Raw genomic sequence first — 27,302 nt, 5'->3', positions numbered from 1 at the left:
AGAAGAGCATCTATTGGAGAATGAGGCTTAGTAAGAGTTTGATCTGCACTGTTTCATTATGTGGCTTGCTCACCCAGTTTGTCCACAACATAGCACTCTATGGTTTGTAGCTGGCTGAATGTAAAACATATCATTTAAGTGCAGGATGGACCAAAAGGCATATCTGGCCAAATCCTTCAAAACCTGGTTTGGTTGCCTGATTAAAGTCCAAGCCAAAAAGGGAGGACTTGCCTCAGTGCTAGAAAACAGGAGAAAATCTGTCAATTGCTAGACTGATGTGTCCATCCTGGAGGAAAGTGAAAAAAAAAATACAAGGCTGTTTAATGGAGTGCAGAGCTACATGGTGACGTTTGTAAAGTGCACATTCTTCATTTAAGGGGGAGGTGCATGGTAGCAGAGCATAACATCCAATGGATAGTTTTATCTGGGTTATAAGATCGTGTTCTGATCTCAGCCTTGGCAATTAAGAGAATGAGAGAGATGTGTTCTGAGCACAGGACTGGGAATCAAGAACTCATGGGTTCTAATCCAGGTTCTGACAAAGGATCACTGTGTGACTTTGGCAAGTCACTGAACCCCTCTGTGATTCTGTTTCCTCATCTGTATAATGAGGATAACACCACACAGGAGCATGGGCAGGATTAATTAGTTCATGTCTGAAAATCCCTTTGAATAATGTTTTCCATATATAAGTGATAGTGTCGATAAAAGAGTAATTATTAACAATACCTATCTCTGAACACAATGATATGTGAGGTTAATAAAATATATTCTATCTGGAAAATAAGAGATTAGGCAGAATTTAGAACATAAGAGTGGCCATACTAGGTCAGACCAATGGTCCCTCTAGCCCAGTATTCAGTCTTCCAACTGTGGTCAATACCAGGTGCTTCAGAGGGAATGAACAGAACAGGTAATCATCAAGTGATCCATCGCCTATTACCAGTCTGGGGAGATTCCAATATGACATCCAAGTTCTGAGTTAGTTGTTATTCCAGCATACTCCTAGGGAAGGTGGTGATTGTTTTGCCTGGATAAGAACACAGGACACCCTTCTCTCCTACAAAAAATAAACTTGCACAGAGACTAGGAAATCCTAAGAGTTTCAAGAGGTGGAGTTGACAGTGTATGAGTGTGAGGAGTGGAAAGGTTTGGCCATCAAGAAGAAGCTGTGGGTTCAGCCTCAAACACCTGCAGATCCTCTGAGATCCTCCAACCCCTCAAGGTATCCACTGGACCATGTACAGTGGGCCCCCTCCCACTCTGGTTTAAATGTTCACTGGCCTCCTTCATTGCCAGGAATGCCCCTGCCTGCTGATATCCTTGGAAACCCCCCTGTCTCTATCATAAGGATTGCTACAGAAAAGAGGGGCCAGTTGCAGAATTTACGTACAGCCTTAGGCTGTGTTCAACAAATAACTGACAAAAACACGTAAGTTAAAATATTGTAGTGAAGTCTGTGAATAGTATCTGTAGCTCACAAGACTAGTGTAAATGTTTTTTAAAATTTCCTTTTCATTCACATGAGCATAAATGGGATAGTGCAGGATACATCAATTTAACAATCAAGTAATCTACTATGAACATCTCTCCATCTGTCTTTTCCAAGGTATGTAATAAGAGTCGTATAAATCAGAGGACTTTATCTTTTAAAATCATACTTCTTTGTACTATAAGCCATATAACAATAAGTGTTTTCTATTTGTCTTGTTTGTGTAAAATGTTAAGGGTTGTGAATTCTTGCTGTTTGCCTGCCTGATAATTTTTGTATCACCAGTGTGTCCCATGTTCTGTGGGATGAAGGAAGATCTGGGTGGGATCTGATTTCCTCTTCTGAAATGCAATCAAAGAGTATCTGGCAGATACTGAAAGATGGGAGATCAAAATTGCATTTCTAAAAGGACCTAAAAGACATTTCTTAAAGGACCTATACCTAAAAACAGTCTTGTTTATTAACTCCCCCCACCCCTGATAGGAAATTCAAAGTTAAAGTTACACTTAAAAGCAGCCCAGTGAGTTTAAAGTTTGAATATATACATTTAAGGCATCCAAACAATCTTAACTCTACCCCTATATATCTGCTTCTTCATTGTAAGTGTTATTTTTGTATTAAAGGTGTTTTTTAAAGGGTTTTAAGAAGCCTATGGCTGTAGGCATTTTAATTTGGAAAAAGTCTGTACTGATACAATAAGTGTATAATTGCCATCTTTCCTTCATTTTTTTCATAAGGGCTATAGGAAGCCTGTGGTCCATTGCTGTGAAAAACTTAAATTTGGAGGATACTCTCTTGTATTTCTGTCTGACTCTTATAGTGCACCAGTGGCCATGGGATCTGGGCAATGAAAGAAGAGGTACACAGACTCAAAACAAAAGTGGACTTTTACTCAGACCTTCCTAGAGTTTGGTTGTTTGTACTTAGATTTCCCCCATCTCCCCATCTCGACTTCTGTTGCTGTGATTAGGCGTTTATACAAATATAGGCTGCAAGTGATGTATTAAAACTGTGATATGAACATGCTTGGGGATGGCTTTGATATTTTTCTTTTTTTAAAAAAATAATTGTAACAAATTTTCCTAGTGATCAGGTTACATTTTGGAGTCTATTGCTCCAAGGAAAAGGGATAGAGACTTACTTTTTTAAAATAAAAGCTTTGGTCTCCCATCAGTCACATGGCACTCCATCAAAAGCCCACCAGGGTTGATGGGCTATTCTGATATTCTAGTTGGATAGTGAATAAGTTCTTAAACATGCCTTCCACCCCTCCAAGAATTGATCTTGTGGACTAGGTCTCGCTAAGATATTTTGATCACACTTAATTTGAAGTTTCTAGAACAAACCATTTTTGAGATGGACAAAAAAGAAAAAAGACTTCAAAACACACCACCTATTTTTCTGATTCCCATGTCTTAGAAACAGCTTGTATAATTCCCCACAAATTTAACCAAAACAGAAGACACCTGCAAAATTTGAAGAGGAAAGGATCTTTTTTTTTTTTCATTTGAGGACCAAGCGGTTAAAATTGAGTTTACAATGGTAAGTGAGTCTCTGCCTTAACATAATATTTAACAATACCAGCAAGGAATATACACAGTACTCTTTCATGTGTGCACCAAGCAGCTATAATATAGTAGTGTCTTTTGGAAATTACCAACCAGGGCTGGATTGGACCTGGTGACCTAGAGGTGAGAGAGACCATATCACTTTATCAGTCCCCTGACCCAGCCAGTCTCCTGGGAATTTCAGTGTTAACATTTTATCCTTCTTTCACACCCTTATGCCTTAGATCTACTGTGTTTTATTCATTTGGTGCCTGATAATCCTTTCAGTTCCATGGGTACAATTACCACTGAAATTAATGAGACTTGCACCTATGTTAATGGACTCTGACCCAAGTTAATGGCCTCTCTTTAGTGTAAAACTAATCATCATTTTACTGCCTCCTATTAAAAACCAAAAATTCTGGTCTCTTGGATAATAGGCCCTCACACTTGATCCCCTTGTTGGAACTCTCAGCAAAGAGGGCAAGGGCTGGATGTGTCATACAGACTGAATTCCCCGCTTACTTTGGGAGATGGTCCCTCCTGAAGCATGTTTTCTGGCTAGCATGGAGGAAGCTTGCACTGCTGCTGCCTAAGTTGTGTGTTTCCTGCTCATATCAAGGCATTTCTTTAACTTTTTTATTTTTTTTAATATATTGTTTTTGTGTAAATAAAGGAAATAACATAAATGTTATACATGTGTTATTTAACCATAGTGGATGGAGAAAAATAGGACAAGAATGGTTATCATTATGAATCAATTATTCTTATTGATATCATGCCATAGATAAGCATGCTTTACAAACACCTAAGACCAGGTATGTTCTCTGAGGGAGTTTACAAATTAGTTAGAACAAGTTGAGATTAAAATGTTACTTCACCAATATACAGTCTGCAATTTCACATAATCTCCTCCTGAATGTGGATCATCCTTCTGCTTTTTGTGAGAAGTAGCAGAAAAGTTTTTAATAGTGCAATCCTGATTACCGGAGTATAAATGAACAAGTGCTTTTTGAGCTTTTTTGCTGAGCATTAGAACATTGTTGGACTCCTGCATGTGGGGAAGGTGAATGTGCAGGGTCTATCAGGAGGCATCGGACCCCTGACATTCCCTGCTCAATGAAAATCCACTCAGATCATGTTACTAACAAGATAGCCCTCCAGAGCCTAGAAGGGCCAGGAGGTTATACTGACCAATCAATAGCCAACAGGCCAGTTAAGAAGGCTTGCCTGTTTCTTCTCTGGGCAGTGCAGAGTGAGACTGGAATAGAGGAGCTGCAAGCTCCTTGTGATAGCTGAGGGCCAGACCAGGGCTTTGCCCTCAAGCACTGCAGATAGGCATTTGCCTTGGAGTTTTGTTTGTTTATTTAAAGGTGCAGACTGCCAAAGTTTGAGTTCGTTATTTTTAGTGTGCTGTGTATAGAATGATGACAAGCTTGTGACCACGACTGGTGGACTGTACAGGGAGTGCCTGCATTACCACGCTTGGCGTTGCTTTCCACCACCTGCCACAGTGAAATAAAGTTGTCTAGAAATTGCACTGTGTATTACAGACACACAAATCACATGGTTAAGAGGCATTTTCAGAATCGGAGCATCAGAGCACCTTAGAGGGAGCATTGATCCTAAGAACTGTATGGAGAGCCATGAGTTGCTGGGTTCTGTTCCCAGTGCTGACACCAACTGCCTCTCTGGCTTAAGCTTGTTACTTAGGGCTCAGTCCTGCAAACAGTACTGTGCAAGGTGTGCGATGAGTGGACTACTCAGTAGTAAGTACTGGGTCTGGTAGTAAGACTTTGCAGAATCTGTCCCGTAACTTCTGTGCCTCAGTTATCCTATCTGTAAAACTGTAGTAATGAGACTTAGCTCACAAAATGGCTTTGAAAGAGAATTAGTTGATGTTTGATAAAGTGCTTTGAAGATGAAAAGTGCTAAGGGTTGGGTTGTCATTTTCACAGGCAATAACCCAAATAAAAATAAATTCCTATTAAAAACTTTAATATATAGCTATCCTGAACCTTGTGATAAAGCTTGACCCATTGTAGAGTGTCATGCGAGCATAAGTACTTTCATGAATCTCAATGGCTTGAGTCTGTTATTAAGGCCTGTTGACTTGGTGACTAAATAAGTACATGCAAAGTTTAATGGTGGATTCTCCATCATACAACAGATATTATGTAAATTAAGTTGTCATGGGATAAGAGGGAAGATCCTTTCATGGGTTGAGAACTGGTTAAAAGACAGAGAACAAAGGATAGGAATAAATGGTAAATTTTCAGAATGGAGAGGGGTAACTAGTGGTGTTCCCCAAGGGTCAGTCCTAGGACCAATCCTATTCAACTTATTCATAAATGATCTGGAAAAAGGGGTAAACAGTGAGGTGGCAAAGTTTGCAGACGATACTAAATTGCTCAAGATAGTTAAGACCAAAGCAGACTGTGAAGAACTTCAAAAAGATCTCACAAAACTAAGTGATTGGGCAACAAAATGGCAAATGAAATTTAATGTGGATAAATGTAAAGTAATGCACATTTGAAAAAAATAACCCCAATTATACATACAATACGATGGGGGCTAATTTAGCTACAGCTAATCAGGAGAAAGATCTTGGAGTCATCCTGGATAGTTCTCTGAAGACGTCTGTGCAATGTGCAGTGGCAGTCAAAAAAGCAAACGGGATATTAGAATCATTAAAAAAGGGATAGAGAATAAGATGGAGAATATCTTATTGCCCTTATATAAATCCATTGTACACCCACATCTTGAATACTGCGTACAGATGTGGTCCCCTCATCTCAAAAAAGATGAACTGGCATTAGAAAAGGTTCAGAAAAGGGTAACTAAAATGATTAGGGGTTTGGAACGGGTCCCATATGAGGAGAGATGAAAGAGGCTAGGACTTTTCAGCTTGGAAAAAAGGAGACGGAGGAGGGGGGGATATGATAGAGGTATATAAAATCATGAGTGGTATGGAGAAAGTGAATAAGGAAAAGCTGTTTACTTGTTCCCATAATATAAGAACTAGGGGCCACCAAATGAAATTAATGGGCAGCAGGTTTAAAACAAAGAAAAGGAAGTTCTTCTTCACACAGCGCACAGTCAACCTGTGGAACTGCTTGCCTGAGGAGGTTGTGAAGGCTAGGACTATAATAGGGTTTAAAAGAGAACTTGATAAATTCATGGAGGTTAAGTTCATTAATGGCTGTTAGCCAGGATGGGTAAGGAATGGTGTCCCTAGCCTCTGGTTGTCAGAGGGTGGAGATGGATGGCAGGAGAGAGATCACTTATGTTCTTATATTATTTACTGGAACGCTCAGTGTGAGGCTTAACTGGGTAGAGGATAGAACCATGCTGAATGGTCTTTGAACCAGAAGCAATAGGTGATTCCTAACTTTTGTGTCTGGATTTAAATCTGGAAAGCAGAGCTTTTAAAGATTTTTTCTTCTTTTCTTGCTGCTAGTAATATTGGTTCCTTCTCCCTGAGGTCAGTAATCATGAAACAATGCTGCTTGGTCTCACTCTGGTTCCCATTGGTAAAGAGCCCATTATATCACAAAACATCAACACCACAATTGTCATTTAATTTAGTTTGACAGACAACCTTGTTGGCAGTCTCAGTGGACAGGTCAAGGACTGAATGGGCCATGGAGACTGACCAACCCTCTCAACCTCAGAGATGCTCCATCCAGGCCAGGGATAGGGACCAATGCTGGTGTAGTGTAGGGAAGCTTGAGTGTGCTGTACGTGTTCTGGGGATAAATAGAGGACATTAGCTTGCAGGGCTGTCAGTCTGTCATCTTTCATCAGCATTATATTTGCAAAGTTTCAGATAACAAGAAGAAGGATGTGCAGTGATGTTAGTGGGGGATGATGTATTAAAGGCCATTCTCACTGTTGCTGAAGGTACTGATATTCCATTCTCTTTTCCCTTCCCTCATGTTTCTTTCCCTCCCAGTCTGTGGTAAACGTTATAAGAACAGACCTGGACTGAGCTACCATTATGCTCACACTCACCTAGCCAGCGAAGAAGGGGATGAAGCCCAAGAGCAGGAGACATGCTCCCCACCCGTCCACAGAAACGAGAACCACAAACGTGAGTAGTGTTTGCTTTTGTCATCCCTTCAATCTTTTTTCAGGGATGTTACCTCCCCCTTCGTCTGTGCATTTCAGCAGTTTCTAAGATTGTTCTGCTTCTTTGTGAATGAGTGGAACCTGGATGTTTAGTGGAGCTAATCAACTTCAGCCTGCCCTGGTGCTGCACTCAGCTAGTCAAGAATTCAGTTCAAACTCAGCATTAACTCTGCCGCAAATCACTCTTCCATCACTGCTCCTGTGGGGAGAAGATGACAAGGGGAGAGGGAAGGGAGCCACACCTGCCCGTCATCAAACAGCCTCTTAGTGCTTAGTGTGGAGATCAAGAAAATGCACAATTCATGTCAGTGCATCCTCTTTGCTATGTTCTTTGAGAAAAGATCTTTATTCCCTTCTCAGTTTTATGGTATAAAATTCTCAACAAATGCTCCATGATCCCACATCCCCAAATACCACTTTCTAAATATTAATCTGGAAAAATCAAAGGACTAGAAAATTAACTTCACAGATCTGATGGCACAAGAAAGGACAGAAGGGCTGTGCTCTGGTAATCCTAGCACCAAAGTAGGGGGAAGATAGTGTGTTTGCTGGCACAGGAAAGCCCATTTTAACCTTTTTAAGACACAGGACTGGGAGTCAGGAGATTCATATTTTATTAGTGAATTGTATCACTTAGCCCTCCTCCACCTCAGTTTCCCTGTGTGCAAAGTAATAATTGCCTCCCACTCAGAGAGATCATGTGGTTAAATTCATTGATATTTGTAAAATACTTTCAGGTCCTTAGATGGAAAATGCCATTTTAGTTCAAAGAAATTATTGTTGTTGTTTATTATTTATTGACAACAGAATGAAATGCTTATAAGAATAAAATACAGGGCAAATCCGTTTCTTCCTGACATAAGTATAAAGTAAGAAACTTGGATCTAGGAAGCCATTTCCCCCTTAAGCAGGATAATCCATAATTGTCTCATGTGGTTGTGGGGAGGGGTTCCCCTTTCTCCAAAGCATCTACTACTGACCATTGTTGGGTTGGTCTGATCCCGCTGTGCAATCCTAAGGTTTCTATCACCTTTCTGCTCCACCTTTTCATTTTTAACATGTTTAGTAAGATGTTTTGACTTGTCCAGAAGCAGTTTTGACTTGCTGAGTTGTGGATAAACTTGAATTGACCATTACTCTTTGGAGTTACTGTTCTGGCAGGCTTTAGAATATCACTATCGGGCCATTATCCCACAGGGAGCTGTAAGAGAGGGGATTTTGTTTCTTTATTTTGTATGCTGTCTCTAGATTAGTTTTCTGTGTCTGAAATAGGGTCTACAATACTTATCTACCTGATGAGGCTTTTGAGGCTTAATTAATTAGTGTTGATCTTAGCCCTGCACAGATAAGCAAACAGGGTGGGCACTGTCCCCCACCATTCAGCCTGGCACAGGGGCCAGAGGCAGGCCCAGTTCTTGCGGTTCTGAGGTTCAGGGAGATGTTAGCACTATGAGTGATACCAAACTCCACAAAAGGAGCTGGGAAGGATGGAATGATATACCTCCTTCATTCCTCACCAGCCAGCAAACCTGGGCCATTGTGGAGGACAGTGCACTCTGCTCTCTGAAAAAGAGTGCAGCAGGGGCTGCTCAGACTTGTGTGTCTCCCGGGCTCCTGCAGGCATTTTGCATGAGGCAGGTGCAATGCCTCCGGGAGAGGCAGCTGGTGTGCAGCTCCCAACACAGAGTGTAGCTTAATGCCACAGGCATCCCCTTTGCATTTGTAAATCACTCTGAGATCCAGATCCTTGAGTGGAATGTTCTCTCTGCTCAAGAATCAGTGGCCACTGAGGGTGGGGACAGAAACCATGTAAAAGTGCCAGGAGATTTCTGCTGGGGGGAGTCACAGTACGCTGGGAGGCAACTCTCTGGACTGGCTGTTTATTCCCTTTTTCTGTTTGTTGGTTTACAGCCTGGAGATCAGCTCTTGCATATTCCCTCTTTCATTTGGCAGTATTTAATTTATGCTGCCATCCATCTTCCATGTGAATGCTAATTGTCCATGTTGCTAATATACAGTCATTAAATGGCCCCTTTGTACATGGGGAAGGTGGGGAGCCAGAGCATCAGATCCTTCCTTTCCCCTAAGTACTGCTGGGCATGTGTTATGAATTAGATTTGACAGGTCTGCTGTGTCACAGGGTCTGGGCTTCAAATATCCTTTCCGTGTGGGCTTGTGGGGGGAGGAGGGGATGTTAATCCAAACAGCTAATCTGCAATCTATGGAAGAGAAGGGCCAGAAATACAGTAAACAGCAGGCACTGATTATTTCCTTAGCAGTGTGGCAGAGAAATACATGCAGCCTAATTTAGAAAAGGCAAAGCAAATCCAAAGCAGCCATTTGGAATTTGCAGTGCTGTGGGCAGTGGGGTCTGTGGCAGCGAGGTTCTGGCAGACTGCTCCAGTATGAACTTCTTGCCATTTTATTCTCTCTACCACTCCCATGTCTCCTGTGCAGTCACTGCTTGCAGCAGTACCTGCAGTAACAACTGCCCTGCTGACACAGAAGGAACCTCTCTGGAGCAGAGCCTCTGCCAGAGTCAGTTATTGATCCTCTGACTGGTGCCAGCTCAACAGTTGATGGTGTCTCATCTCTCTCGCAACGCTTCTCTGTCCCCACACCCTCAATTACCCGCAGGCCATCTTGGATGGCTACATATATACTCCAGGGACTGAAAAAAAGATTAATATAGGAACAGCCTAATTTAAACTGACTGGCTTCTGATGGGTCTGTATCACAGAACAACCACCAACCCAGGTGGGATGTTCCGTTTCCTCTGAACCTCTCACTCTCCTTATCACTGTTGCGTGGGTTTTGTTGTCTGCCTCACTGACATATAGTTCAGCCTTTCCCAGATCACCTTCTCTGACCTCCTATTTTCCCCTAAAACAAGGCAGCCTATGCTTTTTAATACAGGCTGTGACCATGCGGCGTTAGGTGATTTACTTCTATATCTCAGCTCACTCTCTTGATATAGGGGGATGTCCCTCCTTCAAGACCCAAACTTGCCTTAGTCCCATACAGACTTGTTATCTAATGTTGCAAATACTTGTCAGCTGCGTTTGAAATCATGAAAAAGAAGTTATAGAAAACTGTTTAAAAACCAGGCAAACCTGAACCCTGACAATAGAACAAAATAGTTCCACATCATGTCAAACCTGCTCTTCTGCTGTCTTCATCCTTCAATATTCGGCACTGGCGGCATGTGAGCTTTGAGCCCAGGGTGAGTCCATGAATCTGCCACTGAACACATGTTGCAATATATGTACATCTCATCCTAATGTTATAGGATGAACTGGGGTAGCTGCCGCCTGCAGATTCTGAAAGGTTTCTAAAGTGGGATTTTTATTAACTTGATATCTGTCTATTTAAATATATATGTCAATGAATGTGGTATTATAAAACTAATTTCATTGCTAAAGGAACAGGAAGGTGTGTGCCTGTCTGTAAGGAGCACACCTTCTCCTTTTAAATGGGAGTGAATCATCTGAGTGGCACTTTGCTTTTTAAAACTTAAACGTTAGGATAACTTGTAGTGTTCCAAAAAATTAGGGTCTCATAGCAGTGTCTAAAGTCAGTCATAGTGTGAACAGATGCTGTTCAGACTTCAGGCACCTGGACACCTCTTCCAATACCAGTCTGGACTTGCCATACACTCTGCTAATGCTGCTGCAGTCCAGAGCACTCACACAGCTCTGCTAATATGCAGATTTGACTTGTCAGACCAACTGCTGTACCAGTTCAGGGCATCTTCCAATTTTGCCCATTTCTTTGGCAGATCTTGTGATGTGGACAAATCTCTAGTTGAGAGATCAGTCAACGGCATTTGTATATTCTAAGCATAATTAGATACCTAGGCTTCAAAGATAAAAAATGAATGCACTAACCTCACTGTGCTTCCAAGCTGTCCTCCAGCTCCCCCACACAGCCTTCTTTGAAACATTTTTATTTCCATCCAGGCAGGGGGCTGGAGATGAATAAATGACAAGAGCCAGCCCCTCAGTTGGAGATGAACTGTTTGTTCCTCTCCACAAGCAGCATCAATCTGAAAAGCTACATCAGGCCTCCCTTTCTCTGCCTTAGCGCTGTTTCTCACTGGGGAGGTGATAGGAGCTACATTTGAATGCAGGAATGCTCCAACACCCACCTTCCTACAGGAAATCCTACAGCAGGTGCCTTTTCAGTGAAGAGCTGCATATGCCCTGATTAGATATCTCATTAGTTTATTCCATTTTTCTTTCTTTTCCTTTGTTGGTTTTTATAAAGGAATGAATGTAAATGTCATTTTAAAATGAAATTTGAGGGTGCCATCAGAATTATAGCAGAAGTGGCTGCTATAACAGCCTGTCATTAAGGGTGCATAACAGGTTCCATTTGTACCCTCTGTTTTTAGTTAATCATAATTTTCCCTAACATTTACCTTTTGGGCTGACATTTTCTATGCCTGAATGTTGTGGGGAAGTTTGAGGAAACCCTGTTCACTCATTATGAATGTGGGGAGGGTGAAAACATACATTTCCCCATCATACAAAATCTTCTTGAGACCTTAAATAGCTGGGTGCAGAAATTTTGGCAGGAAAGTAGCTTTCAATGAGGAGAAGTTTCAGAGTAACAGCCGTGTTAGTCTGTATTCGCAAAAAGAAAAGGAGTACGTGTGGCACCTTAGAGACTAACCAATTTATTTGAGCATAAGCTTTCGTGAGCTACAGCTCACTTCATCGGATGCATACTGTGGAAAATACAGAAGATGTTTTTATACACACAGACCATGAAAAAATGGGTGTTTATCACTACAAAAGGTTTTCTCTCCCCCCACCCCACTCTCCTGCTGGTAATAGCTTATCTAAAGTGATCACTCTCCTTATAATGTGTATGATAATCAAGGTGGGCCATTTCTAGCACAAATCCAGGTTTTCTTTCTCCCCCCCCCTCTCCTGTTGGTAATAGCTTATCTAAAGTGATCACTCTCCTTACAATGTGTATGATAATCAAGGTGGGTCATTTCCAGCACAAATCCAGGGTTTAACAAGAACATCTGAGGAACAGTGGGGGGTGGGGAGAAGGAATAAACAAGGGGAAATAGGTTACTTTTTATAATGAATCAACCATTCCAAGCTCTATTCAAGCCTAAGTTAATTGTATCCAATTTGCAAATTAATTCCAATTCAGCAGTCTCTCATTGGAGTCTGTTTTCGAAGTTTTTTTGTTGAAGGATAGTCACTTTGAGATCCGAAATCGAGTGACCAGAGAGATTGAAGTGTTCTCCGACTGATTTATGAATGTTATAATTCTTGACATCTGATTTGTGTCCATTTATTCTTTTACGTAGAGATTGTCCAGTTTGCCCAATGTACATGGCAGAGGGGCATTGCTGGCACATGATGGCATATATCACATTGGTAGATGTGCAGGTGAACAAGCCTCTGATAGTGTGGCTGATGTAGTGATAAACACCCATTTTTTCATGGTCTGTGTGTATAAAAACATCTTCTGTATTTTCCACAGTATGCATCAGATGAAGTGAGCTGTAGCTCACGAAAGCTTATGCTCAAATAAATTGGTTAGTCTCTAAGGTGCCACAAGTACTCCTCTTCTTTTTAATGAGGAGAAGCACTCTGAAGTGTTTTGGAGGAAATTGATTCTGATTTGACTGAGTAATTGGCCTTTGAAAATCATATGCTGCACCACGACCACTTCCTCCCTCAAAAAAAACCAAGGCTGGCTCAGGTTTGGGCACTCTGTATTGTTTAATTCACATATTTATATTTTTTTATTATAATTTTTCTCTCTCACCTCTTGACTCCTTTCTCCAAAGCAGAATACAAACCCAAGAAAGCCCCCAGTGTTTGACTGGGCTTGAAATTAGTTAACATGAGTTCACACATGCCTCGTGGGTGCAATTTACATCCTCAAAGTGCTCTACATATTGGAGGGACCAATGTGTGCCCATAATGTACTGGCCCATTTTGGATGAGTGCAGAGCTGCACTGACCTAGTGTGAACTCCAGGATGGATTGTGCCTCAGGTAATGCAATCCCTCCCTAAGTTTCCGGTTAGGATGGGAGTGCTGTATTGCCAACCCCAAAAGTTCAAAACTCATACATCAGATCCCTCCCAATCCTGAGATTGGCCCAGAAACCAGAAGAGTTTAATATAATGGGTTTTTGGTCTGTCTTCTCATTTTTAAACTCCCCCTGGTCATCTCCAGTGTGTGCTGGACAATTACCATGTTGCCAGCTCTTACAGATTTACAGTGAATCACACGATTTTGGTCCCCTGCTGCAGGAGCTCTTACTAGAAGATTCAGCTGAGATCAAATTGCTCAAATTTGTATAAAGTGCTGCCTGACATCTCAGAGAGCTAACACTTTCTCCCCAAACCCAAAAAATCCAATTAATTAATGTGTCCTCCCAGCCTCTCACCTGCCCACCCACAGCCCATCAATTAATTATGGTCCGCAGCCCCATAGCCGTTCCTGTGAAAATGGCATCAGCTGCTCCCTGTCCTACCCAAAAACTCCTCTTGGCTCATAAGGGGAGGATGGGAGAACCCTACTGGCCTCCTGCAGAAGCTCTGATTTGCCTGCTTTTCCCACCTCTTGGGAAAGATCAGCCAATCACAGCTATAGAGCGGTGCTAGAAATCATATGAAGGCCAGAGCTTCTTGCGTCATCACGAGACTGATTCCAGCAGGGGCCAAAATGCTGTTATGGGAGGTGCCAGTTCTGGATGTGTGCAGACTGTAACATCTCTTTGGATGGTGCAGCCTGCTTCTCAGGCTTGCATGGCAAAGAATCTGGCCATTTCCTCTCATTTAGTTTGACTTGCATTTTTCCTCCCATGAATTTTAATGAAAAAGTTGTAAGAATAGTTTATAGGAGAGAGCAATACATAAGTGAGTGTGTGTGTGTGTGTGAGAGAGAGAGACACGGAAGGTGGGTGAAGTGAACTAAACTTATTTGAGCTCTACTTGGCCTGTCCTTCACTACACCCACAGATTATGCCATCTACCTTGTGTTATTCTAATCCAGAGCTCTGCCCTACACTAAAAAATTGGCACGTCTGTGCAATGAGCCATTCATTCCCTTTGCAACCCACCCCCATGAATTTCTCCATTTCTCATTAAAAACTGGGAATAAGCCAGGTGGAAGTGGGTGCATCTCCAGCTGGGAATCCATCTCTTGCTCTGTTAGAGGGTGGCTTTTCCTGAGGTGTATCTTCTAGCAGCTGCTCCCCCAAACTCCCATTGATGTATTTTTTTATTTTAATTTCTTGTTTCTTGAGTCCATCTATTCTCTGTAGATGCATTTTGAGCAGCAAAATAAGGGGACATGCTACAATTCCTTACACTTGAGAGATGAAGTAATAACAGGTGGCAAGACCAGAGGCAACCGGAGCTAGGATTCTGGTTGCTATGGAAACATGTCAGCCCTCCAGAGGGATGAGATCTGTCAGCAGTAGGGGGGCAAAGAGAGCAAGAGAAGCACAGTGGCACTTACCCTATAGGTTCAGATTATATATCATCGAGTTCTCCAAGGGAAAACTTGAAATACACAGGATGGGTTATTGGCTGGCTTTGAACTGAACTGGCAGCCAAATGTTGGATGTAGATGTGAACGGTGGGGAGCAGGTACAGGAGGGGGAATCTGGGCCTAAGTCTGAGACAAAGAAGCTTGTAATATTTTCTAAGAAAAATCCGTTTTTTTTCTTCGTTGCAAAATATGGGCTTTCAGGATATGCTCCCCTAGGTATCCATTATGGAATATTTGGCCTCAAGTGGAAGCAAAGGTCCTGATTCAAAGCCCTTTGAATTCAATAGGAAGAGCTGTAGTGATTTTTGTGAGCTTTGGATCAAGCTGAAAGTAAGTAGGGCAATAGTGGGAACCCCCATGCTGTGAAGATTATTATTACCCTTGTTTATTATGGGAATGCTGGAAGGCCAACTGAGAATGGGCCCCCACTGTGCCAGGCACTGTACAAACACTGAGTGGTAGATGGTCCTTGCCCAGAAAAGCTTACAGTGTAAATAGACAAGACAGACACAGGGTGGGGAAGGGGTAGAACACACAGGCAGAGTGAACTCTGAGATGGCAGCAGATGGCGTGTTAGTTCCATTTACAAGTATTTGTTTATGTGGATGAGCAGCGGGTGAACCCCACTTTGGGGAAGCTAACCTGCTGGCTGCGCCCCTTCCGCCCGAGGGCCTGCCCCCGCACGCCGGAGACCCTACCCCCTGGTGACTGGAGGAGCCCCGTGGCATGCCCACCTCAGCCACGCTGGGCCCACCCCCCTGAGCGCCCGCCCAGTCCCAGCCATGCCGGGCTGAGTTGCCAGCCCCGCCGAGCTGGCCATGCTGGGCCGAGCCAGCCCCTGGACAGGATGGGTCCTGGCCCTGCCAAGCGCCGGGCCGAGCCGTCAGTCCCCCCCCGAGCCGGCCACCCCGGGTCGAGCCACCCCTTACCCTCACACCGAGCTGGCCATGTTGGGCCAAGCCATCCACTGGACTGGACAGGCCGTAGCCCCACCAAGCACCAGGCCAAGCCACTGGCCTCTCCAGAGCTGCCGGCCCCAGCCACACTGGGCCGGGCCAAACTGCTGGTCTCCCCACACCCAGCCAGCCCCAGTGCACGGCCAAGCGAGCCGCTTCACTCCCCTGCCAGACCCTCTGGCCCACCGCTGGCTCACCGTGTTACCTCCTCACTCCCCTGCACCCCAAGGAGGAGGGACATGGTGAGCAGCGACAGGCAGGCAGCAGCAGACGGTGAGGCCTCGGGACAGGGCCACCACAGCCCAGGTGGCGGGTCGGCAGCAGCTGTTCCAGGGTAGGCTTAGCCTTACCTTGGCTATTATACCCATTGTCTATGTTTATGTGGGGTGCGTTAACTTAGGAGAGGATAAGATAAATGGAAAGAAAAAGGATAGAAAGGGGGTGGATAGAGCAGGAGTAAAGAGGGTAAAAAAAAAATCCCTTTTTAATGGCATCCATCTAATTGTAAGCAATTTGCTGTATTCATTTAAAGTAGCAAACACCAAAAACCCCAACCTAAAACAAACGCCTCCGTCCTGATTCTCCATTACCTTGCAACTTGTGTGGCCATTGTGCAAAGTGCGTACAAAACGTTACTGAATGAGAATTCTCCACTCATTGCATGGTAGGATTTTACACACAATTTGCATTCAAGTTGCACAGATATAAAGGACTACAAGATGGTGCAAAGCAATGGAGAATTAGGCGTCTTCTTTGCAGTGTTGCCAACCCCACACATTTAAAAATCATGAGTCAGGCCCCAAAAATTGAGATTGGCATAAAATCTGTGAAATTTAAAAAGTAAATATGGAGTTCTTTTTATTTGCTTTCTGGTTCATGAGCCCCTGGGGTTCATGTTTTCAAGTACAGCTGAAACATTTCTAATTTTGAAATGCATAACAGGGACAAAAATTCTCTGTAACGATGAGGACTAGAAGCTTTTTTTTTTTTTTAAATAAAAGCTCAGATATTCATATGACTCCAGGAGTCACAGAGTTTAAGTGCAGAAGGGATCTCTAGATCATGTAGTCTGGATCATGTAGTCTGACTTTCTGTATATCACGGGCCTCCAACACCACCCAGCACCCACACACTAAACCCAACAATGGACATGAGACAAAAGTAAATGAAACCCACAGCAGACTAGGCTGTTATGTGCTACAATGAGAGAATAGGCAGGACCGAGGTGCACCAGTGCTAGAGGCCCCCGTAATGACAGGGAAATGATTAAATGAGATATACCCAGATTATCCCAGCAAGTGACCTGCACCCACATGCAGCAGAGAAAGGGGAAACTCTCCAAGGTCACTGACAGTCCGACCTGGGGGAAATTCCCTCCCAATGCCACATATGGCATTCAGTTAGACCCTGAGCATAGAACCAGCCAGCCAAGTACCTGAGAGAGAATACTTAGTGCCATCTCAGACCTCTGGCCCATCCCCTCGGTGGCCCATCTCCAGCCATGGCAATCCATGATGCTTCACAGAAAGGAGATAAAAACACCTCCCAGCATACACTGGGGGGGGGGGAATCCCTTCCTGACCTCTGTCAGTGGACAGTTGAAATCCTGAAGCATGAGCTTTAGGAAAATAAGACGTAAACTGGCAGTGAGCCCCCGGCTACTGAGTCCTGCCCCCTACCATCACAAGCAACCCCATAATTCAATTGCACTCATACATTTGTCCAATTCTCTCTTAAAACTAACCAAGTTGATTGCCCCCATGAGCTCAGGCTTTAAGAAAAACACGAACCTGTTTAGCCAAACCCAGCGTTTTAAAAAATGTGTTTTGAACTGGAGCCCTGTGGAATTTGAAGGTTAATTTGCCAGGATTTCTGAGATCCTTTTCTTTTGGTTTTAAACCACATGTGTTCAGTGGAGCCTAGGTCTTTTCCGCACAAAAACTCAGTGGTTTGATGAAAGGTGTTCTTTTAATCTGATTTAGTTAAACTGATGCAAACCCTTATGTGGAAACCCTTAAACCATTTTTAAAATGTCTTGTATTGATTTAGTTAAGTAGGTATAAATCTGTATGTAGACAAAGCCTCTGTTGAAAACACCATCACATTTAATTGAAATGACAAACTGCACCTGATTTAGATACAGACCCGTGAATATGACCTGAACAAACCTGTTCAGTCAACAGTTCATGAAACATTTGGGAATCCTGGTGTGAGTTTGGTGTTTTGTGGATTTACAATTTTTTTCTGTTTTGTTTCTCTTCCCTGGTTGCTGTACAAAAGAAAAATGACAGGGAATACTGGCTAAGGCTCTGATTTTGCCTGTGGGTCCATTAGCAGAGGTACCCCATTTATTTGGGATTCTGTATGGACACAGTGATTGCTAGCAGATTCCAGTGCAGGATCAGGGTCTAACTGATTATATGAGGAAAAGGTGACATTTACTGTATGGAAAGTGCTGCGAAAGGCACAAAGTACACAAGCTAAGGAAAGAGAGAATGCTTTTCCCCCTCTAATTTCTTTCTGTTATAGAAATCCTAAGAGTTATTTATAAAAATCAAATAAGTGTAGGTAAAAAATTTTAGAGTAAAAAATAGAATGTTTAAGCTGACAGTGTTTCTTTAAAAGAAAAAAAAAAAGTAAAACACTTTGGATTGCTCAGTATCAACACAACCTCTCCACCTGTTAAGGGAGAGCAGGACATTGCACACCAGCCATGCCCATTTGAACAGGATGTTCAGAAGAGCCTCAGAGCTCTGTGCCTTGGTATGTAATGTACTTAAAATGAAAATGTTTTGTACAATTCGCTTGTCACCCTAACTGAAAATATTTGGGGAAGGCTATTGTCACCAAAGTCATCAAATTAACATGACAGAGAAGAGGAGAAGGGAGAAATGTGTGTGCTCTTTAAGTAAAAATGATTTCTAACCTGCCTGCAGCCCAAAAAGGACCAGACGGGGCTATCATTCCCAACAACTACTGTGACTTCTGCCTTGGAGGCTCCAGTATGAACAAAAAAAGTGGCTGTCCAGAGGAGCTTGTGTCATGCTCAGACTGTGGACGCTCGGGTAGGTGACTCCTCCTTGCAACTTTCTAAGATGAACAATTTAGCGTGATTCCCTTTTTGCTCTTTCTGATGTTTTGGGGTAGTTTGCTTATTGTTTGTGGGGAAGGATGGTTGTCAAAGTTTCTGTTCTGCTAATGGGCTAACAAGACAATTATGATATAATCTATGTATCTATCTATATAATGCTATATTGTATTTATTGGCTGCCATGAACATAAGTACTCATACTTGTTCTTATTTAAATGGAGAGAGAAAATCCTATGACAATGTTAAAGGATGGGCTCTGTCTTCAAATCCCATAATTACAAATGTAAATTACTTTCAAGATTTATGAAAGTTGCATGATGAGCATTTCCATTGATTACACATTTCATGCATTTCTTCATCCAAAAAAGAAAGAGGGGGGAAATTACAGGGTAGGAATGGCAGTAGCTGTCAAGAATTATTCTCTTACAAGATGACTATCATTAATTCTGTTTAAAGAGTTTTTATTTATCTGTTTTCTTCCTGTGTCTCTTTTTAAATTTAGGAAGTTGCATCTTTCCCCATCCTGAGCTGTCTTTATTTCTGGGTTGTTGGTTGTTTTTTCTTTTTTGTTTTTGTCCCAGCTGAGCTGTTATTTTTGGCTATGGAAGGGAATGGGGTCTCTAACAACAGCATATTCCATCTCCAATTCAAATTTCCCAATTGTTGTGATTTTTTGGAAAGGGGGGAGAAAGGCCATGGATTATAAATCTGAAAACAAAAAAAAACTTTTAAATTTGAAACCTTTAGAATTGCTGCTACTTCTGCTCTTTATTCACTGGAAAGTGTGTGTTGTATAATTGCTGATATATAATGCAGAGTGTTCTGGGACTGAAATAACAGTCTGCTCATGCTCCCATTGAAATTAATATCAAAATTCCTATCAAATTCAAAGGGAGCAGGACTGGGCCCTAGATGGCAAATGTCCTCTACAGTTGTTCTGACCTTTGAAGATATCCTGAGTTGAAAACAATTACTTATCGCTGGACCAGTGGCAACCCTTGGTCTTCTAAGGGGCTTTGCTACAAGTGCTCTGCAGACACTAACATAAGTCTTTTTGTGTTTGCTTCATAATAAAGGAGAAGAAGCTTACACTGTCTACACTGCCATACTCCCGTTTTCCCCCTTTACCTTGGGTGTTATTTCCTAGCCTCACTCATTTCAGTGTTACCCCAATCTTGCACAATGACAGGGATCCAAATGTTCTGTCACATAGCTATTTGTTACTGTAATTTCATATTTAACTTCAGAACATGACTGAGATACACTAGTTTGTTGGTGTCCTTGTTGTATTGCAAAGTAGATTATCAGGCCCCATGTAGCTGTTGTATCCTATCTGTGGACAAGCCCCCCAGAACAATTCCATTAAGCACTTTTAACAAATTCTCATCCACCTGAGTCATTTACAAGGATTCTCCATCTGTGTGATAGATGTATGATGAGAATGCCTAAAGTGCAACTATACATAGATTTTTTTAAGCTATAATATTAATGACTGGTGGCTGCCGTCTTTACTTTTCTTGGTGATGAAAGACAAACGGAGGAGAGGCCATGTGCATTCTTTTGTTTCCTCCCAGTATTCAGTCAGTCAAATCACATCCCTATGAAGTGATTATTTTACTTACCGATTCTTTTATTATATTCATTTCCTTTTGGGGTACAGGATTTGATTCTAAATCTGTTTCTTAGGAAATACAGTATAATTGCAACAGAGCTGCTTCCTTCAGCTTAAGGGACCAAGCAATTGGTGTATCATCATGTTAGTTAGTGCTTCTGAATAGCACCACAAACCTCCCGGCCCTACCAAACATGAGGCTTTCATTTTCCTAGGGCTCAAGGGCCATATTTTCTCCTGCATTTCTTGAAGTGGGATTCTGACATCTGTACTGCAAATTACATATCACATTTGATTCAGAAAAAAGTTCAGTTTTACAGATTTCAGTATTTAACTTCTCTTTTTAAAGCTTTCTTGTTGTTGTTTGTTGCTCCTGATGTCTATGCTGAGGATTTCTTACCCTATATGGAAAAAATGGACTGAAAGACTTCCTAAACTTTCAAGTGTCCCCCAAAGCAGATCATTCTTTATTCTGGCATTTTTAGTGGCTAGATGGTGTAGATTCATTTTTGTTTTTCACAAGAGACTCCACAGAATTTCTAACATGGAATATATTAATTTAATGAATATTTAGTCTTTAAAATGTTTTTCACTTTGTCTTCAAAGGAGCTACTTTAGGGCAGGGACAGGAAGAGATAGGGATGAGAATTTTTTAAAAACCTATCCCATTGCAATACTGATGAAATACCTAGTAAGTTGTTATTCTACAGCAGTAAATTCATGACAGTTGATGCCAATCTGAAGGACAATCATTGTGCTTAAATCTAACAGCTTCTAATTATTTATGTGGTCTAAAAATCTTTTAAAACTGATCAAAGTAATCAAGAGAGAATAGTTTTAATGTCTCTTGAAGAGAGGAAAACAACATTAACCCTTTCGCTGCCATACCTACAGGCATCTGTGTTATTGTAGGTTTTTAGAAAAAACAACCCCTTTTTACCTTTTCTTACTGCTATTCTACTGTCCTATGTTGTTGTTGATTTGTGGACACACACACCTACCAGGTTGATAGTCTGCATTGTTTGATAATTATGATGATTTAAAAAATAATGATGATGCCTGTTGCTTAACCCATGTGCTGATATATTCATCATACATGTCAGCTCATTTGGGAAGAGAAGGCAGGAAGGAGGAAGCAGCGCCAGCACGCACTACGGAGGACTTGTTCGGTTCCACATCGGAAAGCGACACCTCGACCTTTCACGGCTTTGATGAGGATGATGCGGAAGAGCCTCTCTTGAGCCGAGGAGGCGGCCATGGTAGCAGCTCTCCCTCCACAAATAAAAAGGGTGGCTGCTAAAATAACTAAACAGACACAGAAACTCTTTGAGCGATTTTCTATCCTTTTTACTACTATGATTATTATTACTACTTTTTTTTTTCAATTTTAGATTCCTTTTTTCCCCTTTGGGTGTGTACACTGAAAGCACAAACTTATAAAACCTAGACAACTACTTCAAAGAGACAGAAAGTTTTGATTCACTTTTTATTTTTCATTTTAATTTGTTTCCTTTCTCCTCCCCCCTCTTTCTCTCTGGAAACCTGAAATGTGGATTTAGTATTTTTTTTAATAATGAGCAGAGTTGATTTTCTCATCTTTTAATATATATCAGCAAACCACAAAAATACAAATGGGTTGGAGAGCAGAAACCCAACCCAAATAATTTTTTTTAATTATTATTATTATTATTATTTATATATTCTATATATTATTAGAAAAAAGACTTTTTAAATAAAAAATTACAAAAAACAAAAAAGCAATGGACGTCTACTTGATACTAGAACTGTTTCTAGAAAAACCACTGTGGGGTGGATTGTTTGAGATGACAATGAAGCCCTTGGTTTGATGACTTCTGCAATGTGAGATTTTGCACTTACTGTAGCGCGTGGAATTTGTGACTCCCCCTCGCGTACTCCTGTACCGCTCACCTTTAGCAGCTTGAAAATGCAAGCAGTTCTGAAGACCATGACACTGAGGAACACATTTCCATTATTCCTCTGGACACCTCTGCACTCGTAAGAGATCTCCTCCTCCCCGCCCCCACCTTTTCATCTCCTCCTCACTCCGTGCGGCTTTTTTTCTTTTTTTTTTTTTCTCTTCTTCACCTTTCACCTCATGGAGAGCAATTTCCAAGCACAGGGATGGAATATAAATGGCAAGTCACAGGCTCTGCAAAGACAAAACAGCTGGAGGAATGAATCATGGAAGAAATTAAAAGGAAAAATACCTCACCTAAATTTTTCTTTCTTTTTTTTTTAAAAAATTCACACACACATTTTGTTGCCCAGATTTTTCTCTGTCTGTAGTGTCTTGTGAGGCACTTTGTGTTGTTTTTCAATAGCTTCTCTTGAAATAAACCAAAGCAATACTCACTAAAGTCCTGAGGGCAATGGAGAAGAGAGTGATTCCCTCCCAACGGCTGTCCCAGGACCGAGGAGCCATTTGGCAGATTTCAAAGGTATGTCCCAACAGAAATGTTTTTCAGCCACTGTGAACCCTCTGTGCTATGGATTTTCAACAAACTATTTACTGTTTTATTATAGCAGTAAGTCCTTTAAAGTAAACTGTGTGATTGTGTTATGTACAGCAGGCCAGGCCCTGTTCCCTATTAATTCAATGGGAGTTTTGTCCGAGCAAGCTTTGGCTCAATACGTATAACCAGGAATAAAGCATACCCAGACATTAAGTGTGTAGGTTCCACCCTGCAGTCCTAATGCAAGCAATGCTCTTATTGTAAGGACTGCAGGATTAGGGGTAAGGATATATTTTTGGCATTTTATAGTGCCAACATAAACCGTAAAGGTGAGATCCTGACCCCACTGAAGTCAATGACAGCATTTCCATTGTCTTCAGTGGAGCCAGAGTTTCACCCCAAGAAGGAAGCTTGAGTGGTGTATTCATGTTACCAGAACTCATGATAGAAACACATCCATGCACTGTAGACTTTGGGTGTACATTCTTCTAGTTCTTGAGTAAATCATGTCCAAAAAGGGCTGGTTATTTCCATTACTCTCTTTCTTTTGCTGGGGCAGCATAGCACAGTTTGTAACAGGTATTTCATGGCTCCTTCAGTCTTTTTGCCACAATCTAGTGTTAAAATAAACTCTAATCCTTATTTTATTATTAGACATCTGGGTGTGATGCTTCTGTGCATCTTTATAGTTGACATCAGAAATGAAATAACTAATGGCCAGAATCTGCCATCAGATATGCAGATGTAAATCCGGAGTGATGCCATTGACTTCTGGATTCCATTAAGAATCTGCCCTTTTTGTAGAAAATAATGCTGCATAAAATTCCAAAATAAATCTGTATTTTTATATATAGTATATATTAATGCATGTGTGACCCAAAGAAAGTCTCCTTTAAGGCATCCCCATGTTAGTAATCTTTTCCTATTGTTATTCTACTGGGCTATGTTCCCACTGCTGTGTCAAGTCATATTATAATCGATCAAATGTCAGATCAATGGTATTTTGACTTAACCATGTCAATGAAACATGAACTTTAACATTCACTCTTTCCACAATCATTATTTTGTTTGAACAAATACATGGAATAGATTTCTAATATTTTGTTTCTACAGTCTGCAGTTTGTGAAGCTCTTCTGTGTTTATTAAAAGCTTAAATTCTATCTTGCTTCTGATGGCGAGCCGCAAGAACAGAGCTGTCTGATTATCTCAAATCCCTGAAAGAATAATAGCCTTGTAGTCATTGTTTTGCTTATCTATCTGTTATTTTATTCATATATATATATAAGAATCAGACATTATAATGTGAAGACTGAAGGAATGGAAGTCAGGGTGGAGGATAGCATGGAATGGAGTCCACAGTTGAATAGACACATAGGCCACATTATTTTCTTACTGACCCTAATGTGAATCCAGAGTAATACCAATAAAGTCAGTGGAGTTCCTTTGGATTTGTGTCAATGTAGCTGAGAGCAGAATCTGGTCCAGTAGTTCTGAAGACTTAAAAGGATGCTATGAACTTGAAATCTAATATATTTCAAAAAATGAGTTTAAAGTACTTTTTCGCACTACACTTGCCCTTCTCCCTGTCCACTCCAGCTAATGTTTATGGATTTTCAGTCACATTTGTAACTTTGTATTTAAAACATGTTTTTCTCTCTCCTGTTGCGGTGTTAAAGGCCACACAAGCAACAGAGGACACTGCCTATACAAAGGAAGCAGTAGGACTGATTATTCACAAAGATCTGTCAAATGCACAAAGTAAACAAACTAAAAAAAAATAGAGAAGAAAATGTTATTTCTTATCTCCTTCTGTTACAGTTATCATACTATAGGGCAATGGTGCCAAACTTTTCTTGTTGCACCCCCCCCTCCCCCCATTACTGCACAGCCAAGGCTTCCTCAGTAGAGGAACCTAGGTTGAACGTGGAGCAGGGGCAGAGCTGGGAATGGCAGAGGAGCTGGGGCTAGAGGCTGAGCTGGCCTGGGGGCGGAGCAGGGGGGAGGAGCAGCTGGGGCTGGATCTGGGCTGGGGGTGGAGCAGGGGGCAGAGTGGAGTTACGGCTGAGGTCAGAGCTAGTTGTGTGGCTGGATGGCACCCCCTCCCCATCCTACTGTGAGAGCTGAGCCTGGCCCTGCCACGTGCCCCCCTGAACATTCCTCTGTGCCCCCTGAGGCAGTTTGGGGACCACTGCCATAGTGGCTATTTTGAATTATACTAGCCTCAAAAAAATTTCAGACAGAATTGTAATTTTTTTTAAAATTTGACTGTGTTCCTTTAAATAAATAGAGATCCCCAAAAAGGGTAGAGTATATTTTGAAGGAGAAAAGATTCATGGGAGTCATGTGGAAGATGGGTTAACAAGGGAAAAGGAAATGCTGGAACTTTGTCCTTTTTCGTTCGTTTGTCTGGGTTTTAGTGTCTAAGTGTAAATTGTTCAGGGTAGAGATTTTGTCTTTGTCTGTGTGAGCAGGGCCTAGCACATTACAGGCCCTTCTGGAATACAAATGATAATCAAATATTAATAATGCATTAAATAATGGCTTACTTTCATGAATAAAGTTCTGATGACCATATATGTCAATTTGTGCCCATAGCCACTAGGTGCCAACCTTAATGGCAACGGAGCAGGGGCAAGGCTCTCAGTAAGAGTGCACTTGCATAAAAATATGCCAGCTAACATTTATTTTCAGTAGTGTACAAAATCCCCATTAGCTACATTTTGTGTGTGTGTGTGTTTACACCCACTCCTTGGGTTGATCTGGCCCTGACAGACGAAGGAAGAAAGGATAAATGTATTGTGGAGGAGAGCACTGTAGTCCATGGGACTTCTTCAGATGTGCTCACTATGGTAAGATAACAAAGGCGAGGAGAGAGCTGCAGCTCAGGGTTTAATAGGACAGGCTGAGCAGTGTGGGAGTGTAGTGTAGGAGTGGAGCATGAAGGAGAAGCTGGAGTTGAAGGCTGTGGTCATGGAGTCAATATGCAGAGTGCAGGGCAGACAAGGAAGGGAGGAGAGAGTTGAGAGCAGTAGAGGAATCTGAGAGATCGCTGGAGATTGAATGTCACAGACAGTGATGCTGAACAAAAGGTGTGATAACAGACAGGAAACGAAAATGTAGTGGTGGGAGAGGAAACAGTGCCTTGTGAAAACAAGGCTGGGAGAGTGACCATAATTGCGACTATGGAAGTGATCATTGGAATAGAAGTTAAATACACCCAGGAGTGTTGAATGGCATTGAGGCATGGGATTGAGAATAGGGGAAGAGAGTTGGCCATAGAGGTCAGAGATGAAAGCATAAGCAAGTCCACAGGGGTGCTAATTGATACTCTTGTAGGAGTGGGGAGAGGAGAGTCGGATCACATTCAGTTTTGAAGGTAGAGAATATGTGAGAGGAGCTGTGATTAGCTAGAGGAAAAAGGAGGTCCCTGACACCACCAGCACCGTGGACTTCTCAGTAGGCGTGGGGGAGTTGCACAGTCCTAGTCATGTATCCCAAGAAAAACAAGCCACTGACCAAGCCAAGAAGGCATAAAGAGAGTTTCTGGACTTGAATTCCAGGTCATAAATTGGGGGTGGGGGAGGAAATAATTTCTTCAGCCCCAAGGGAAATGTTGCACTCTACAACCTCAGGGTATGTCTACACAACATTTTGGAGCGAACTCCCCAGCCTAGGTCAACAGACTTGGGCTAGCAGGGCTCTAAAAGTAGCTGTATAGACCGTGCTTTGAAGTTGCGGCTCAGGCTGGAGCTCAGGCTCCATTGTTTCTCAGGTTTTATGTTCAGGCTTTTGTATGTTCCCTTAATAATGTGGGGCACCTTCCCAAGCACCTCCCAACTCCTGCATACCAAAGGGCCTCAGAACACTTGCAGGAAGAGCCACAGCTTCTTGATCCAACCCCTGCAAGCAGGTGGGGAATTAACATGGGCCTAGCTGATATAATGGCTACGAGATAAATATGTAGCATGAGCTTTATTTGGGCAAGTGGCAAAGAAGGGATGGAAATGAAATTAGCTCATATTTTCCTCCCTCTCCCTTCCTTAATGATTTTATGACTTGTATTTTTATTCTTTGTATATCTAATGCAGTTCAGAATGAAGCAACGAAGGTAGGATTATTTACAACAAACTAAATATAACAAACTAAAAACTAATGAAACAAATGAGCAGCTCACATTAACTAGTGTCTCCTGTGTTCTGCTGCCACAGAAATCAGAGTTTCACCATTAGCTTCAATAGGATCAGCAGTCAGCTTTCTGGGTTAGTTTCTGCTACTGCAGTCAAATCGTACTGTAAATACACTAGTTAATGTGAGATGCTCATTTGTTTCTGGATGCGGTATTTAGTTTGTCGTAAGTAACCCCCTCCATGTAGTTTCGTCTTTAAGCTTTTACATTAGTTTCTCATTTTGAGTTCAAATTTGCCATTTTACAGCTCTCTACTTTGGTTCTTGGTTGGAGACAGAGGC

The 27,302-nt window shown here is 41.9% G+C and overlaps 1 protein-coding gene across 6 annotated transcripts in view; it reads left to right on the top strand.

Moving 5' to 3' along the window:
* Positions 1 to 27,302, top strand: part of DPF3 (double PHD fingers 3) — a 221,714-nt gene that overhangs the window by 145,052 nt on the left and 49,360 nt on the right. For 3 of the 6 annotated variants that reach the window (XR_012159439.1, XR_012159440.1, XR_012159437.2), the window contains exons 7-9: positions 6,995 to 7,132; positions 18,594 to 18,722; positions 21,464 to 22,819. Coding sequence is in view for 1 of the 6 variants with exons in the window: in XM_073348533.2 (XP_073204634.1) it covers positions 6,995 to 7,132; positions 18,594 to 18,722 (267 nt within the window). In the remaining 5 variants the exon portion in view is untranslated. The remainder of the gene's footprint in view (positions 1 to 6,994; positions 7,133 to 18,593; positions 18,723 to 21,463; positions 22,820 to 27,302) is intronic. The other 3 variants (XR_012159436.1, XR_012159434.1, XM_073348533.2) reach the window with 1 other exon arrangement.

Source organism: Lepidochelys kempii, chromosome 6, assembly GCF_965140285.1.
Source record: "Lepidochelys kempii isolate rLepKem1 chromosome 6, rLepKem1.hap1, whole genome shotgun sequence".
In the NCBI taxonomy this organism is placed as follows: Eukaryota; Metazoa; Chordata; order Testudines; family Cheloniidae; genus Lepidochelys; species Lepidochelys kempii.
The sequence above is the reverse complement of the archived record's forward strand: the minus strand, read 5'-3'. Positions and strand labels throughout refer to the sequence as shown.